Source organism: Salvelinus sp. IW2-2015, linkage group LG27 (assembly GCF_002910315.2).
Source record: "Salvelinus sp. IW2-2015 linkage group LG27, ASM291031v2, whole genome shotgun sequence".
Classification (NCBI taxonomy): domain Eukaryota; kingdom Metazoa; phylum Chordata; class Actinopteri; order Salmoniformes; family Salmonidae; genus Salvelinus; species Salvelinus sp. IW2-2015.
Genome location: NC_036867.1, coordinates 33612364 through 33631005, shown reverse-complemented (window position 1 = coordinate 33631005; position 18642 = coordinate 33612364). Strand labels below are relative to the sequence as shown.

Sequence of the window (18642 nt, the reverse complement as noted above, 5' to 3'; positions counted from 1 at the left end):
TTTGGAAAATGTATGATAAACCCTCAAAAACATTATAGTCTTGTTATTGCTTCAGGGTCAACCAAAGGCAGAGAAACTTAAGAGCATCGGATACCCAATTTATTTTGATAGCTCCAGTATGAATGCCCCAGTATGCCACAGAAGTATGGAAATGACTGTCAGTGGAACAGTATAGTCAGTGGAATTGCAGGCAACATAAATGAAGGATCATTATAGAAATAGAATCAGATATAAATCATTGAATTTAGTTTTTAGAAATTACTCCACCCTATTAGTTATTTTTCCCTCTCCTGACACGAGGGACAATTTGAAAGAGATCTCTGCCTATTGCTCCTGCTTCCTCTATTTGTGATCAAAGAGAGAGCATGCATGACAAGATCGTATGTTTTCAATATGGCAACATGTGAGGATGCCAACAATGAGGATTCGCGCAAATGTTTCTGAGTCATGGAGGTGTACCGTAAGAGATGACCACAAACACTCTACCCCACCTCTCGGTCTGTCACCACCGTGAGTGAGGGATGCCTGAGCTGTCCCTATCCAGGTGTGCTGTCAATGACCAGTATGATAAGATCTCGATGGGGGTAGAGAGAGAGAGAGAGAGACTACATGGAGAGAGAGAGACACACACACACAGAAAGAGAGAGAGACTACATGGAGAGAGAGACACAGAGAGAGAGAGAGAGAGAGAGAGAGAGAGAGAGAGAGAGAGAGAGAGAGAGAGAGAGAGAGAGAGAGAGAGAGAGAGAGAGAGAGATGCATGACCCTAACCATACCCTTAGTCTGTTATCCCTCTGGGTGGGCAGGAAGGACCCCAGAGCCAGGAGGAGAGGGCCTCAGGGGCTATGGACACTCTTACAGGTCATCTGTTGCCACTGAGAACCAGTCATGAACCATTCACATATCACATATCAAACGAAATCTGGCCCAGGCTGATAGGGGGAGGCCTGGGGAAGCCCTGGACCTCACAGGGTGATGAGTGAATGTGTCCCAGACCCAAAGAAATTGAGCTGCATATTGGGGGGATCTTGTGGGGAGGAGAATGTCTACCAGCCACATTATGACGAGTTTGTCTTTGAGTATCAATCAATCACATTTATTTATAAAGCCCTTTTTCAGCAGACGTCACAAAGTGCTATACAGAAACGCAGCCTAAAACCCCAAACAGCAAGCAATGCAGATGTAGAAGCACGTAGAGGAGAGTTTGTCTTTGAAAGAGGCCGGTGAAGCCGACAGAGCTCCATCAGAAGACATAAGCTGACTCAAAATCAAACACTAAATAAATCACTGCATACTGTGTTGAAGTTGTTTTTACACAGCTCTCATTGTAAGACGTCTTGAACTGGAAGATCTGCTGTGCAATGCTGCTCCCTGCTGGAGACATATCCATACCACGTTGAATTTCAAAATAAAAGACTACAGTGCAAAGCGCACAATGTGCATTTTTTAATATATAAAAAAATATAATATCATCAATATTACTGTTGTTTACACAAACTCAATAAGAACCGATACAAATGCTCCAATCCCTAATTAGCACAGCATCAAAGTGATGCTGTAGTGAATGTGGAATGACTGTTCAGGTTCATCACTCTCCTGATTTACTGTGTTGTCAGACAGCTAGTGTATAATCAGCCTAATTACAGACACTTTTTCTGGGCTGGAACTCGATTCCCCGTGGTGCTGTCTTGTCACCATCAGGCCTGTGATTCTGTGAATTATAGTACAATGGATACACCATAGATAGAACTGGTTTCATCTCTATTGGATGCACATTCTGTGAACAACGTACAATGGACACACATTCAGAAGAGACTCTCTCTCTCTATCTCAAACCTGTCAGGGCCTAGTTCACGTATGCATGGCATACAGACTGATTTATGACACGCCACACACGCCTTGTAATTTATACAAGCGTTGCACTTGAATATTTATAGGAAAAGTAGTTGAAAGATGGTCCAACAACCTTCACAGAAGTTTGACTGCATGGACTAAATAACATATCTGTTGCAGTTCAATATCTAAGTGGTCAGGAAAATGTAGGGTTTTACTGAGTAGTGGGTAGGACAGGCCTATTAAATGATCAGTTAATCGTTTCAAACTTCACCTAGTGTAAACATGCCTATCACGCATATACAGTGGGGAGAACAAGTATTTGATACACTGCCGATTTTGCCGATTGTCCTACTTACAAAGCATGTAGAGGTCTGTAATTTTTATCATAGGTACACTTCAACTGTGAGAGACGGAATCTAAAACAAAAATCCCAAAAATCACATTGTATGATTTTTAAGTAATTAATTAGCATTTTATTGCATGACATAAGTATTTGATACATCAGAAAAGCAGAACTTAATATTTGTTACAGAATCCTTTGTTTGCAATTACAGAGATCATACGTTTCCTGTAGTTCTTGACCAGGTTTGCACACACTGCAGCAGGGATTTTGGCCAACTCCTCCATACAGACCTCTCCAGATCCTTCAGGTTTCGGGGCTGTCGCTGGCAATACGGACTTTCAGCTCCCTCCAAAGATTTTCTATTGGGTTCAGGTCTGGAGACTGGCTAGGCCACTCCAGGACCTTGAGATACTTCTTACGGAGCCACTCTTAGTTGCCCTGGCCTGTGGTGTTTCGGTCGTTGTCATGCTGGAAGACCCAGCCACGACCCATCATCAATGCTCTTACTGAGGGAAGGAGGTTGTTGGCTAAGATCTCGACAATACATGGCCCCATCCATCCTCCCTCAATACGGTGCAGTCGTCCTGTCCCTTTTGCAGAAAAGCATCCCCAAAGAATGATGTTTCCACCTCCATGCTTCACGGTTGGGATGGTGTTCTTGGGGTTGTACTCATCCTTCTTCTTCCTCCAAACACGGCGAGTGGAGTTTAGACCAAAAAGCTCTATTTTTGAATCATCAGACCACATGACTTCTCCCATTCCTCCTCTGGATCATCCAGATGGTCATTGGCAAACTTCAGACGGGCCTGGACATGCGCCTGCTTGAGCAGGGGGACCTTGTGTGCGCTGCAGATTTAAATCCATGACGGCGTAGTGTGTTACTAATGGTTTCTTTGAGACTGTGGTGCCCCAGCTCTCTTACGGTCATTGACCAGGTCCTGCCGTGTAGTTCTGGGCTGATCCCTCACCTTCCTCATGATCATTGATGCCCCACGAGGTGAGATCTTGCATGGAGCCCAGAGCCGAGGTGATTGACCATCATCTTGAACTTCTTTTATTTTCTTCTATTTTCTAATAATTGCGCCAACAGTTGTTGCCTTCTCACCAAGCTGCTTGCCTATTGTCCTGTAGGCCCATCCCAGCCTTGTGCAGGTCTACAATTTTATCCCTGATGTCCTTACAAGCTCTCTGGTCTTGGCCATTGTGGAGAGGTGAGTCTGTTTGATTGAGTGTGTGTGACAGGTGTCTTTTATACAGGTAACGAGTTCAAACAGGTGCAGTTAATACAGGTAATGAAGTGGAGAACAGGAGGGCTTCTTAAAGAAAAACTAACCAGGTCTGTGAGAGCCGGAATTCTTACTGGTTGTAGTGATCAAAATACTTATGTCATGCAATAAAATGCAAATAATTACTTAAAAATCATACAATGTGATTTTCTGGATTTTTTGTTTTAGATTCCGTCTCTCACAGTTGAAGTGTACTATCGATTAAAAATTACAGACCTCTACATGCTTTGTAAGTAGGAAAACCTGCAAAATCGGCAGTGTATCAAATACTTGTTCTCCCCACTGTAGAGCCCAACTCGGCCCCCTGTTCTGCAATATATGGCTTAGACAACAGATGACAGTATTTATCCATATGAGACCAGACCTGGGAGAGAGGCGAAACAGAGACAGTTCTCTCCTAGGAATAGGTTTCAGAAATACAGAGAAAATTAAGGGATAAATGGAAAATCCCTTAACAGATTTGTATTACAAACGGCTGTAAGAAACGAAAAGCCGTGTAACAAACAAACACCCCCACCATCTGAATCTCAGCTAGCTTTTCATAAGGGTATGTATTCCAATGGAAATATTGTATTACCATTTCCTCAATTGCCAATTTCACATGGTTGGAATACTTCCATGAAAAGCAATTGGTGTGTTTGTAGGATTTCACCCCTCTCTTCTTTTCAGTCAGTTATGTGCTTCTCCTGTGGAATGCAGCTCAACATCAAAAGACTAATCAGCTTGCCAGCATCAATACAAAAATCTCACCCGAAAGCTCTACATTTTGTCATGAGTATTTAGACTTCAGGGACACTCATCTGCAACCATGCATACTAGTTAACCCCTTTTCTGAGGGATTTACTGTGTGAAAAATTCATATTTGACAGACAAAAACAGCACAAGTGTGAATATTCATCATTACTCATATCACAGCGTGATCAAAGAGTCTGTTCTGAGAGTCGACCACGTATAATTAGAATGGGAAGTCATTCTAGAAGTAATAGAATTTAGAAGTCATTCTAATTCTATGGTCAATCCTCTGACCAGTGTGTGAACCAGACTTGACCTACTGTACCGTCACCGTTTCCTTTTTCGACAGTATCTATAAGATAACTGGTCAATGCCTGTAGACCAGTTCAGTTCATCCAACCACGGACAATGATAACATCATCTGGTTCTACAGCACATCTAGGGCATTCCTATTCTGTGCCTCCTATTGATGTATGAAACAGTCATGTCCTATTCTCCTAGAGGGGTAGAGAGGGTCAAGTCAAGAGCATCAAGAACACATGGCCGGGAACTTTGCATTCAAGGCAGAGACAATAGCATTGGTCAGAAAGTGAAGAGTGAATATTGTGGTTGTAGGGCTCCTGGGTGGTGCAGCGGTCTAAGGCACTGCACCTCTGTGCAAGTGCTGTCACTACAATCCCTGGTTCAAATCCAGGCTGTATCACATCTGGCTGTGATTGGGAGTCCCATAGGGTGGTGCACAATTGGCCCAGCGTCAGCTGGGGTAGGATGTCATTGTAAATAAGAATTTGTTCTTAACTGACTTGCCTAGTTAAATACACAAATTGTAGGCCTACTCATAGAGCTATGATGGAACCTCTTGTTTGCAGTGTTCTACTGTAGGCCTATGCCGGAGTAAATAAGATTTTTTTGTAAAGGTGCAATCTGTAATATACCAGCCTGTGAATTTGTCATTTTAACTAGTGAAATAGAATTATAGATTTTTTTGAAGAATATCGTCTTACCTTATTAATATGATCCACTAGTGTAGGCTTCCGTATGTTCCTGACACAAGGGGTATCTAAACATGTTGAATAAATATTGGCAGGGATTAAGGCTGCAGGATTGTATGATTGCACTATAGAGGGTAGAGGGTTGAAATCTACAGTATTTTAGTCTTGATTGCACTACATTTAGGCAGCACACAGGTCAGCTAAAATATTTGGAAAAACCATAATCCAATGAGACTGCTTCATTCTTAGTCACATGATAGTTGACAAAAAACGTACTTCTTGTTTCTAGCGTAAACATTTCGAGACATGCATATCCACAAAGGTAGGATTTAAACGACTTGGCAACAATATAGCCTTCACCAGGGATCATCAACTAGATTCAGCCGATTTTTTTTCTTGAGTGGATGGTCAAGTTGCCGGTGTTGTGCCGAAAATCTCCCCCCTGTCAGAATTCCCTCGCCCTTCGCGTTCTTCATTGCTGCGACTTGCTTGCTAGTTGATCATTTGTATACTGTAGATTGATAGCAAGAAGCCCAAAACAGATATAACATTTGTCTCAAACATAATACTTTCAAGCCTTGCTTACAATTGTATACAATCACATAAATATCTCTACTATTATGGGTGGGAATACTGTGCTTCGGAGCAGCGTTCCGCCAGTTGGAGAACCCTGGCCTAAACTGTAACGTAGCGATCTATGGTTTCGCAGGCGCTCTACAGACACTCCAGTAGGGCTCTAAAATGTTCAAAAGTAGTACACTATATAGGGTATAGGTTGCCATTTGGGTGTAAATCTTTAGTAACATTTGCTCTAGCTCTCTTCAAAGCAAAGTTTATTGCGTACACAGATTAGCGGATGCAGCGAAATGCTTATGTTACTAGCTCTTAGAAATGCAGTAAAATTTCAAACAATTAAAATGTAAGGAGACAAGAACCGCGGGGCAAATCTTATCTTAGCAAGCCAAATAGTCCTGTAGCAGTAATCAAATGAAATCTATACGTATGTACACCTGATTTACAGGTCAACTGATATGTACAGCAGTATATGCAGCCCCCCGCATCTCTCTGATTCAGAGGGGTTGGTTTAAATGCGGAAGACACATTTCAGTTGAAGGCATTCAGTTGTACCACTGACTAGGTATCCCCCTTTCCTTATGAAGTGCATTCGAAAGTAGTCAGACCCCTTGACTTTTTCAACAGTTTGTTACATTACAGCCATTTTCTAAAATTGATTAAATGAATTGTTTTCCTCGTCAATCTACACACAATATCCCATAATGACAAAGGGAAAACAGGTTTTTAGAAATGTTTGCAAATTTGTTAAAAATAAAAAACAGATACCTTATTTACATAAGTATACAGACCCTTTGCTATGCGACTCGAAATGTAGCTCAGGTGCATCCTTTTTCCATTGATCTTCCTTGATATGTTTCCTCAACTTGATTGGAATCCACCTTTGGAAAATTCAATTGATTGGACATGATTTGGAAAGGTACACACCTGTAAGGTCCCACAGTTGACAGTGCATGTCAGAGAAGAAAACAAGCCATGAGGTCGAAGTAATCCAAGACAGGATTGTGTCGAGGCACAATTCTGGGGAAGGGTACCAAAACATTTCTGCAGTATTGAAGGTCCCCAAGAACACAGTGGCCTCCATCATTCTTAATTGGAAGAAGTTTGGAACCACCAAGACTCTTCCTAAAGCTGGCCGCCCGACCAAACTGAGCAATCGGGGGAGAAGGGCCTTGGTCAGGGAGGTGACCAAGAACCCGATGGTCACTCTAACAGAGCTCCGGAGTTCCTCTGTGGAGATGGGAGAATCTTCCAGAAGGACAACCATTTCTGCAGCACTCCACCAATCAGGCCTTTATGGTAGAGTGGCCAGATGGAAGCCACTCCTCAGTAAAAGGCACATGACAGCCAGCTTGGAGTTTGCCAAAAGGCACCTAAAGACTATCAGACCATGAGAAACAAGAAACAAGGAAACCTGGCACCCCTACGGTGAAGCATGGTGGTGACAGCATCATGCTGTGGGGATGTTTTTCAGCAGCAGGGACTGAGAGTCTAGTCAGGATTGAGGGAAAGATTAACGGAGCAAAGTACAGAGAGATCCTTAATGAAAACCTGCTCTCAGGACCTCACCTTCCAACAGGACAGCGACCCTAAGCACATAGCCAAGACAATGCAGGAGTGGCTTCGGGACAAGTCTTGAATGTCCTTGAGTGGCCCAGCCAGAGCCCGGACTTTAACCTGATCTAACATCTCTGGAGGGATCTGAAAATAGCTGAGCAGCGACACTCCCCATCCAACTTGACAGAGGTTGAGAGGATCTGTAGAGAAGAATGGGAGAAACTCCCTAAATACAGGTGTGCCAAGCTTGTAGCATCATACCCAAGAAGACTCGAGGCTGTAATCGCTGACAAAGGTGCTTCAACAAAGTACTGAGTAAAGGGTCTGAATACTTATGTGATATTTTTGTATTTTATTTTTTATATATTTAAAAAATATATATTTAAAAAAAACTATGTGCATTATGATGTATTGTGTGTAGATTGATCAGGAAAAAAAATATTTAACCAATTTTAGAATAAGCAGTCTGAATACTTTCCGAATTGAATGTGTATATATATATGAGTAAGCTCTGTCAAGAATCCAGTGTATAGACAGTGTAACTGAAATACAATGTACAGTAGGAGAAATTCATATTATGATGTGCTTCGTCGGTGATAAAGTATTTAAATAGACAGTGTGAAATGGGAAGTGACCAGTGGTTCTGTGTGTGTGTGTGTGTGTGTGTGTGTGTGTGTGTGTGTGTGTGTGTGTGTGTGTGTGTGTGTGTGTGTGTGTGTGTGTGTGTGTGTGTGTGTGTGCGTGCATCACCATCAAAATGAAGTCCCCATGGATCCCATGCTGTCTAGGTCTACTGTTGTTGTTTGACGTGTGCTATGCCTTGAATGATGACAAAAATGTACATCCTCGGAAGACAACATTCTATTCTGTTCTTTTTATTCTGACTTCTAATTCTTGCTGTGCTCTCTGCTCACCTTTTAAAACACGACTAAAACGTATCCTTCCAGATGATGAGCCCAGCTGGGTGGTAATGTGTTGTGTTGTTGTGTCTACAGGACCCCCAACATCGACATGCTGGCTCAGGGGGAGGTGAGGCTGACGCAGCACATCGTTGCTGCCCCCCCCTCTGTACGCCCAGCAGGGCAGCCTTCCTGATGGGCCGATACCCGATACGATCTGGTGAGGCGAGTCATAAACATAAAATCAAATGTTATAAGTCACATGCGCCGAACGGGCGTAGACTTTACTGTGAAATGGTAAAAATAGTAACACAATAGCAATAAAATATACTACACAACAACAACAAGAGCTCAATGTGTAGCCTATCCTCCTGCGGTTTGACACAAAGCTTTGCCTAGTACTATAATCACTTAACAGATCACTAGGTAGTATTGATAGGCCTAACTAGTATTATGTGGTGTTATGGATGCATTAGTTAGGCTATGTGGAGAGGACAGTTCGTAGAACAGAATAAATAGCATGTTGACCACAATGCAGCAGGATGAAAAGTACATCATCATTCCACTGTATAATGTTATACTTTGTTACTCTCCCCACTTTGTGATTTCACATCAGTTTTTGATCCTATTTTTGTCTTGGACAGTTAGGGGGTGTATATCATCTCTGCTGCGTCTGGCGGTCTTCCCAGTGAAGAAGTCACCTTTGCCAAGGTCGCCAAACGACAGGGCTACGAGACTGCTCTCATAGGTGAGCCAAAGTCCTCTCCTTTGCTACTATGTCAAGCGTCTTTAGGTCCATGGAAAACTCTACGTATAACCCATTTATTATCGTCATGAGTACGTATCAATACACTTTGGGAATAGGGAACACGCAGAAGCAGTGGCAGTTAATTTGATTGGTTGCAGCGATGTGTCTGTTTTGTTGTTTGAAGGTTTTTTTTCAATTCTGACATGATTGATTTGAACTGTATAATAGCTTTCATACTCATTATTGGCTTTTCAATGGTTGTACAGACAAAGTACATTTACATGTGAGTTGACATTCAAGGTCTTGTTCTTTGATATGCAACATGCCTCACAGGCTTTTCAGTAACCCATGTTGACGTATTATTAAATGGAATCATTTTCGTCATCAGCCTTTTTTCTCCACTGCTGAAAACACTTTATGTGTTGTCTTCCAAGGTCGTTGTGCTTTGAAGATGCCTGAATTTGCCAGTTTATATGGTCCGTCACCTGGCCCCTTCTCTCCACTGTAGAAAAATGGCACCTTGGTCTTAACTGTGAGAGGAACGACGACTACTGTCACCACGCCAGTGCGCACGGCTTCGACCCCTTCTACGGTATAACCCTGACCAACCTACGTGACTGTCAGCCCGGCCACGGCTCCGTCTTTACCAATGTCCAAGCACACATACCCTTCAAGGTGATGTACAGTGTACAACACATGTTTATGACGTACACTATTTTGGTTTAACCTTTTAAATTGTTGGGAGCGTGTATAGAGTGTCTTCTCCATCTGCATTGCTTGCTGTTTGGGGTTTTAAGCTGGGTTTCTGCAATGGCACTTTGTGACATCTGCTGATGTAAAAAGGGCTTTCTAAATACATTAGATTTGTCTACAGTTTACTCTCCATTCGCCAGCACCTCTACAGCCGTTTTGGGGTGTGCTTCAGCTCGTGCTTTTTACTACAGTGTTGCGTTGAGTATTTTAACTTTTATTTATGTATCCTGATGTAGCATGCGGTCCCGGATCTGTTTATGCTCTTGCCAACTCCATTGCTGTCATTGTCAAGCCAAACAAAGTGATAAGGAGTTGGCATGATGGCATAAACAGACTGGTAACCAGACTAGTTTTAATGTTGTTTGTTGTATGTACTTTGTTTGACCTTTTAGCTAATAAAGAAAATTGTCCCTCAGGGATATAGGATAGTAAATATTCTCAACTCTACCCTACAAGACCCTGGGAGTGGGTGTGGCTACAGTGACCCTCCTGCATGCGCGGGGCGTGGTCACCGTGTGGAGGAAGCTGGTGCTGAGTGTGGCGGCGTTGGTGGGCGCCGCGGCGGCCATCTTTGGTACGTTCGTTGCCACGTTCCCCGACTTCAGCTGCTTTCTAATGAGGAACCGGGAGGTGGTCGAGCAGCCGTATGTCTCAGAGAACCTGACCCAGAGAATGACAGATGAAGCACTGAACTTTTGAGAAAGGTGTGTTGAGTTTTTTTATTTATATTTTTTATTTATATTTGGTGACCTAGGTGATTGTGTCTGTAAAATGAGAGCATACTGTACACGGTAGTTTCCATTGTTGTCATACAATTATTATCTTCCATTTACACTGTGTGTGTTGACTATTTTGACAGGAACTCTGCACTACACTTCCTGTTGTTCTTCTCCTTCATCCAAGTGCACAAGGCCATGTTTGCATTAACCAGCCTTCCAGGGGACCAGTCAGCACGGTATCTATGGAAACGCCATCCAGGAAGTAGACTGGAGTGTAGGTAAGACTTGATATTTACTCTATATTGCTGTATGGTTTTCTTTTTTATGTCCATAAGGTTGGAAGATTTGAAATGTCCACACTAATTATATTTGAAAGGTTGGAAGATTTGATTGGATTTTACCTATTATGTCCTGTTTCATAACATCTATTCGTAGGTCAGCTCATGCAGACTCTGTACCGGTTGAACCTGAGGGAGAACACACTGGTTTACCTGACCTCAGACCAGCTGGCGCACCTTGAGGAGATCTCAGTCCGGGGGGAGGTGCACAGAGGCTGGAATGGCATATAGAAAGGTACAGTCTGTAACAGCTTCAAAAGAACAGGTCAACAGAGGCCGAACAGCCAGATGTCGAATTTTCGGTTAGGAGTAAAAGTACTCAACCTAGAAGTGCAGGTGCAGAGAGGCTTTAGTTTGCATCTGCGGTGGTTTAGTAGGGTATATTAATAGGAATGTAAATGGGAAGTCAGAACCAGTCAATGTATAGAATAGAATAATAGATTACTAGATAAATTGCTCAGATTATCTAAATGTCCTCATGCTTAAGAGACGAGACGTTTCCATGAAAGGTTCTGGTAAGCCTTATATTTCGGGTCGAGTGATAAAGGACTTCCCCTATTCTCAGTCCTCAGAAAGTGCCTCGATCTGTCTGGGAAATCCACCAACTGGGAGGGGGGGATCCGAGTTCTAGGGCTGCTTCGTTGGACTGGGATGTTACCTGCAGGGAAAGACATTGATGAACCCACCAGCAACATGGACATCTTCCCTACTGCGGTGAAGTTAGCCGGAGGGACGGCACTGGGGGACAGGTGAGTGCTGTGAAATTGCTGAGGTCTGAGGGGCATTGTTTGTTCAAGTACTTCTATTCCTATGGTTAAGTCCAAAGCACTAGAAGGGTTTTCTAGCAGCCTCGTCTGTCAGTCAAAACTACAGCGTTTGGAATCTAGGTCACCATAGAAATGATATGCACTCTCAGTGCTCTGAATCACCCCCTAACTAGAGACATTATATTCACAATAGGTGTCAAAAGGGACCTGCTAGAAAAAATCTCAGCTAATGAAAAAGCGGATCAGGCTGATCTAAACCTTTGATCAAAGGTTTTCAAGGGCCTTTGAGGTCTCTCTGCCTACGCAAAGGATCATTCCTACAGCATGCTCCATTTCTGTCTCGGAGATCATTTATTGTGTGTGTGTGTGTGTTTGTGTGCGTCTTCTCTTCCTAGAGTGATAAACGGTCATGACCTCATGCCCCTGCTGCAGGGGAAAGTTGAGAGATCAAAGCACGAGTTTCTCTTCCGTTACTGTGACGCCTACCTCAACGCTGTCAGGTGGCAGCCTCCCAACAGTAAGTCCACATTTCCAATGTAATGGTTTTAAGAATGCAATTGAATTACTGTAACAGTGCTGCTAATTATGATTAAGAATTCCAATGTTTTTTGTAAGCAAGTTAACTTGAAACGTAAACTACTATGGTGGTTGTAATTCATTGTAAATCTTTAAGGTTATTCAAAATGGAAGGTGTTCTTTTTCACTCCGGACTTCTACCCCGAGAACGGGACAGCCTGCATGCATACCCATGCCTGTTTCTGCACCGCATCCTACGTGACCTACCACGACCCCCCTTTGCTCTTTGACCTCTCCCGCGACCCCCTCGGAGACCACGCCCCTGACCCCAGACACGGAACCCGCCTTCCACTCGGTCGTGGAGGAGATCCGGGTTGCAGTGGCCGTCCATAAGGAGTCCATCACCCCCGTTAGGGACCAGCTCGCCCCGGGACACCTCCTAAGGAAGCCTTGGCTGCAGCCCTGCTGCTCCTCCCTGTCCCAGCTCTGCAGGTGTGAGAGAGATGGTGGGAGACAGGGCCACCGGGGCACTGCGGCGGCAGAGGCAGACTCTCCACAGGACCAGCACATCATTGCTTAACACTGCGGGGAGGGTAACGTAGGAACCCAGAACCAATCTTTTAGTATGTATGTAAACAAAATCTGAGAGACAAACGGCAGGGAAAATACCCCCATTTTAACTGGACTTGTTGGTAGAAGTAACCTGGATCTACTTTACATGTGTGGGTGACCTCTCTGGGTGATCCATAATAACAGACTTTTTAGTATTTGTCCTCTCAGGAACACCTCCAGTAAAATATACAGTAAATTGTGTCACCTACGCTTGCTCCCTGAGGGGTTTATGCAGATGCTGCTATTTGGACTAACATGTAATTTTAAAGCAATTTGTGACAAATGTATTTGTGTGATGTGATTGTTGAGGCCAGCAACTCAGTGCACTGATTAGCACAAGGTCCAACTCAAGTCTAGTTTTATTCTCCGGGGTGCTACTATAACCCTGTGTTACCCTTGTAGGTTACCGATGATCATTTAATCACTGTTCATCATTTAGACACTACAGGGTCTCTGTAAAAGGCATCTGCACATCCAAGAAGCAATGAAACTGAGTGGACAACCAACATGAAAAGACATGGCTGTATTAACAAATAGAGCTGTATTAAGATGTTCAGTAGAGCTGCCGTGTCTAATGCCAGCAGTCAGTACAGAGTCAGCCTGAGTCACACATGGCTCATCCCCCTGTGGCCACAGCCAGCAGCAAAACTTCATCACCCAGACTAGCTTTAAGCTTAGCTCTTCATTTGATCTCAGATTTCAGTGACGTTTAGTTAATATGTATCTTAGTCTCTTGTTAACTCTATATCCAGCAGTCTATTTGTCACCAACTACCATTAGCAAATCTCTGAATATTAAGGAGTGCTCTCTCCCCTGTTTAGTCATTTATATGATGGATGCTGAATTCTGATTTATTTTTGCGCATTCCCACACACCCGTTGCATTTTATGCCATGTGTTATTTTGTTATTACCATGTGTTCATTTGTTTCAACACATTTTTCTAATGTGAATGATTAATGGTCTGATTTAGGTGGGCTACCAGCACCAACTACAGAACGACAGCCACCATCACTAGAACTGGGATTGATATTCTACTTGACTGATATTCTACTTGACTGATATTCTGACATTGTGTATAAATCTAATTATTTTCCTCCATCCATGGCCCTGAAATCACGGTGGCTGATCATTATTGGATCCATCCACAACAGAGAGAGTTTGGCAGTGATAGAAGCCAGCTGTTTATCTCGTCTTTGACTCGGGTCTGCGTCCCAAATGGCACCCAAATGGCACCCTATTCCCTACATTGTGCACCACTTTTGACCAGTGGCCAGGGCTCTGGTCAAAAGTGGTGCACTATTTGGAGTGCCATTTGGGACGCAACCCTGTGTGTCGGCTTGGCCACTCGTCCGTCACATCCAGCACAGCCTCTCTGCTCCCGGACGCCAGAGAAGTGGAGCGCAGCAGAGTTTTCCTCAGAGGAGAAAACCTAAACAATATTAAACCATACGCTAGGGAATCTATGTCCCCAGGTGTTAATTACAACTGTGGACAAAAATCAGGCTAATTATTAACAACAGCAGGGAGGCTGGATAGCGGTAGGAAAACACCATGGTTACTTCACTTTAGTGTGTGGATGGTAAGTCCTGTTTACTTACAGGACTGTATGGCCTAGTTGGTGACGTACAACTGATGTACAATTCATCGAAACACTGATTGTGACAAAACAGATATTTTTATGATTGCACAAAAATGTTTACATAGTCATTATGTGGTTTCTGATCAAACTAAATCTCAGCTTTAGTGTACAGATCAGCTCTTTGCCCTCATGCTAATGAGTGTACAGTGCTAAACGTTATTTATTTAAACTCATCCAAGTCTTTTTGGACAATTATGCTTTTATCAGTCACATTTGGTAAGTAGTTATGATAATTCAGCCTTGTCGTGTTAATAGATGCAGATATGGTTCTTTGATGTTTTGGGGTTAGACTATTTCAGCAATTGCTACTGGATATGCAGACCGTGAGTCATTTAAACAGAGCACATTTTGCCTTGGTTTCTATGCAGGCATGAAGAAGTATCCTCAGAAGATCTGGAGGAAGGTGTGTGTAGGGAGTGTGTGTGAGTTCAACCACCGGGAAAAATAAGATCTCTTGAACACAGTGCACGTCGATACCCGAGGACCGGAGGAAGTTAAACGGTTCCTCAGGTGGAGAGAAGAACGTGCAGAGTTCAAACAACCATTTCTATGGTAACATCAAAGGGGTACTCCATTCTTGTCCTGGAGGAGCTGAAGGACCTCTGCTAGGTTAGCGTGACGCCACTGCCCTATATATATTAGGTACCTCCGTGAAGTGCCCTACTGATTTCCCCACCGCCTGCCACTGCTGGCTCAGGGGTAATGGATCGCTGCTGGAAATTGATGGTGAGGTGTGTTCAAAGACCGATTTTCACCTAGTTACCTCACATGAGAGATATAGTTACATGCAGTTGGCTGATATTCCAACGTCTCCTCGGATTATAGAGTAGCTATTACTGTAGATTTTATGGGCTACAGTGGATTTGCAAAGAGCAAATTATACATTTTACTTAAATTATTGTATTTTCTTTATTTGACACACTTTAAAATCTAAAATAAATAACGTGATTCACACCATATTTAAAAGTAAAAACACTATAATAAAAAAAACAACACTACTTGATCCAGTTTTCGTTCTTCAGAAACCTCACTGCATCGTCATGACCCTCTTTACAATACTGGTTCATCCTTTCCTCTAATGGAGGGAATAAGGACTGGTTTAACCTGATGATGTTCTCCTTGGAAAACTGAGGGATAAAAACAACACAAAACATCAACAAAAACATCTACAAAATCGAACCAATTTAAATACTGCAAAAGGACTGTCCAGGCAAAATGATGTGCAAAACCATACAATGAATGCAATACACACTTGTTGAAGATGTGTACTGTCTGTATCCCTGTGAACATGTAATCAAACGGTGATCATACTCACCATTACGTCCATGTTGGCCAGTTTGAGGTGGAGGTTCATGAGCCCTCTGTGTTTTGGGCAGATGTCTTGGGGACCTGCGAAGGGGGAGACTGTGATGGTACGTCCCTCTGGCAGGATGGGCAGACTATCCGTGAATCCCCCGTCAATCCATTTCTGAAGGATATGTGTTACAGTTAAGTTTATAGATTTTCAGTTATGAAGAAACAAAAAGTAACAGTAAGCTCGTAATGGACAACATCCATTGGTTGAGTTTGAGATGCAGTTAAATGTATTACCTGTCCTTGCCATTCCACCGGTTTGATTCCTGCATAGACAGGCACAAAACTACTGGCCAAGAGTGCCTTAAATTAAAAGAAGCAAAGGCCAGGTCAGACCTAATCCTAAAATATGTAGTGAAAGAGATTTGTAAATGTTCCTTGACCCACACATATTGTTAGATATGCATTGCTCTGTCACTTGACTGGCTTAAACACAGAACTGACCCAACAATGCAGTGTATCAGGGGGAAAACAATGGCCATGCTCCTCAAACATTTACGACAACATTTTGTGTTAAAGCCAAGCTCCAGTAATATAATCTGCTCAGGCTTGTGGCGGGCTACCTTTATGAGGTCCTCCCTGGAGGCAAAGCTGGACACGATGGTGTTCTTGCCACTTTTTGAATGTGTTATAGAGATGTGAAGGCGATTGCCTGCTTTACTGTGGGCATCGCCAGGCAGAAACTCCTCGATGCCCTCCCTGGGGAGAACAAAAGGACAGATGCTTTTTTGTCATGTTTTTAATAATGAATTTAACAAAACTGTACGGCTCTATAATAAAAACATGCACTTATTACACAATCTGTTGGCTGTGTAATGCGTGCACTTAATGAAGGTACAAATGCAACCATTGTTCAGTTCTATAGCCGTAGGTTTAATTTAATCCCACACATGAATAGCTACATTTATTATAAAGGTGTTACAAATGAAAAATGATTGACATACCCAGTTATCTAGACGTGGCTTTAACGCAACGAAATACACAGTGTACAAAACATTATGAACACTTATTCCCATTCAACCCAACCAACTGTCTCTCTGTGTTTCTGCCTGTCTAACTATGTGTGCATATGCATCTGAATATGACTGTTCTATACACTGAGTATACAACACATTAAGGACACTTGCTCTTTCCATGACATAAGACTGACCAGGTGAATCCAGGTGAAAGCTATGATCCCTTATTGATGTCACTTATTAAATCCACTTCAGTCAGTGTAGATGAGTGTAGATGAAGGGGAGGAGACCGGTTAAAGATGGATTTTCTTCACCTAAAGGACATCAAGCCAACTTGACACAACTGTGAGAAGCACTGTAGTCAACATGGGCTATGCTTTCGACAACTTGTAGAGGGGGGGAGCAACTCAATACTATGGTGTTCCTAATCTTGGTATATTCAGTGTATAGCTCTCTCAGAGTTAGTAAGTGACTACCTGAGTGTAAGCATGAAGTTATATCCAGGAGTCACAGCTCCAAGCCTCTGGCTTCGGACATCTTTTGCAAATCTGAAGGTAAATTCTTTGACACTCTATTGGAAAAAGACCAAATGTATCAACCAACAGTAGGCCTAAACACAACAAAAATGTACAAGGAATAGACGAAAGAAGAATAGGATGATGATGATGAAGACCTTACTATTTTACCTCTAGTTTGTCTGGAGCAGTGACCATCACTGCAGCCACCAGAGCTCCAGCAGATGCCCCGGCACATGCCCTGAGAGAGCTCACCAGCTTGTCTCCATGTCTCAGGATGGCTCCACATGCGCCCAGTTGGTAGATACCCAGGAATCCACACGCAGCAAAAGAAAGGTTCACCACTGGCACTGTCATCTCTATAAAGAGATCCTAGATAACATTATTCATTGAATAAACTATGAGGTTAATTGACAAACATAGCTACTGTAACTTCACCAGTGAAATATTGTGTTAAAGCCTAATCAAATCCATATTAGCACAGTGGAATTTTGTAGCTAGATAACTGCATGTGGCAAGCAGCACTACTAAATCTGATGTGGGAAACTGTAGTAGGCAAGGCTGAACAACATACCTAGTAGGCTTATTCACGCATTACAGAGGCAGACGAACTAATACTGTAAACTACAAGTCCCTGCACGTTAATAACAAGCGTAGCATTCAAGGTTAATTTACACATACATAAAAAAGCTTCCTTACTGTTTATGGTTGCATTACGGTTTTAGAAACAATTGCAGTAAACTAAAACTGCTTGTTCTGCACTGCTTTACAAATATGATGACAATGTAAAGAAGTGCTGGATCCGTGCTTTACTTCCGGGTTTTCCGCGGTGTTTCAAAATAAAAGCCTACAACGATTTACAAAACTATCCGTTGAAATACGGTGAAATTGACTAAACCTGTAAGAAAACATTGGGATACATTGTCTGGTTTGTGTTTGTGCAATAAAAAGTGAAATGTCTACTGAACAAATTGTACTTTGACATCTATAGCAGCAGCTGAGCTACAATAATGCATATTTGTCCCGGTATCTTTCAGCCCATGTGTTCCGGCTTCAGGCAAACACGCTGCGGTCTTGGGCCGTTGCGAGCCACGCATTTACACTTTATTACTTTAAAAAGTTAAACACTCCTAAAACTCTAGCCCCACAGTGGACAAGTCATAATACCCATAAAACCTAGCAAAAACAGTTTTTTTCCCCCATAGGGGATTTTAGAACCACTTCAAACAAGGTATGTGTTTCATGTAGGCTTTCCCTGGCGTGACGTTTTGATAACTCTGTAAATCTCTCTCTGACAAGGTGACTTTTATCAATATATTCGGCTCAATTTACTCTCAGACGCGAAAATGCTATTAGCATCAAAGTGGACATGCAAGACTACAAATCCCTCCAAGCTCCTGCACATCCGGCACATGCATTTCAGGGGAGGCTGCTGAGGGGAGGAAGGCTCATAATAATGTCTGGAATGGAGCAAATGGAACGGCATCAAACACATGGAAACCATGTG

The 18642-nt window shown here is 42.8% G+C and overlaps 1 protein-coding gene and 1 pseudogene across 3 annotated transcripts; one reads left to right on the top strand and one right to left on the bottom strand.

Annotated features, from left to right (window-relative positions):
* The first annotated feature begins 8087 nt into the window (after positions 1–8087).
* On the top strand, positions 8088–13770 carry LOC111953354 (steryl-sulfatase-like; annotated as a pseudogene).
* A 1437-nt stretch (positions 13771–15207) lies between these two features.
* pnpla4 (patatin-like phospholipase domain containing 4) lies at positions 15208–17983 on the bottom strand. Of its 3 annotated transcripts, none has more exons than XM_023973030.2 (7): positions 17835–17983; positions 17307–17507; positions 17097–17191; positions 16228–16363; positions 15902–15967; positions 15627–15779; positions 15208–15438 (listed from the first exon to the last, which is right to left on the bottom strand). In XM_023973030.2, the coding sequence occupies exons 2-7, from the start codon at positions 17490–17492 to the stop codon at positions 15307–15309; spliced, it is 768 nt and encodes a 255-aa protein (XP_023828798.1). In that variant the 5' UTR covers positions 17493–17507; positions 17835–17983; the 3' UTR covers positions 15208–15306. The 3 variants fall into 3 exon arrangements, with proteins under 3 accessions (XP_023828798.1, XP_023828799.1, XP_023828800.1); XM_023973031.2 differs by having other exon boundaries at positions 17307–17494; XM_023973032.2 differs by lacking the exon at positions 17835–17983 and adding an exon at positions 17710–17824 and having other exon boundaries at positions 17307–17494.
* Positions 17984–18642: the final 659 nt, after the last annotated feature.

Excerpts from the sequence above, each read along its gene's own strand:
- pnpla4 (XM_023973030.2), bottom strand. The coding sequence starts at position 17,492 with ATGACAGTGCCAGTGGTGAACCTTTCTTTTGCTGCGTGTGGATTCCTG. Across the intron at positions 16,364-17,096 it reads AACTTCATGCTTACACTCAG|GGAGGGCATCGAGGAGTTTC; the intron begins GTAGTCACTTAC and ends TGTTCTCCCCAG. Across the intron at positions 15,780-15,901 it reads CGGTGGAATGGCAAGGACAG|AAATGGATTGACGGGGGATT; the intron begins GTAATACATTTA and ends CATATCCTTCAG.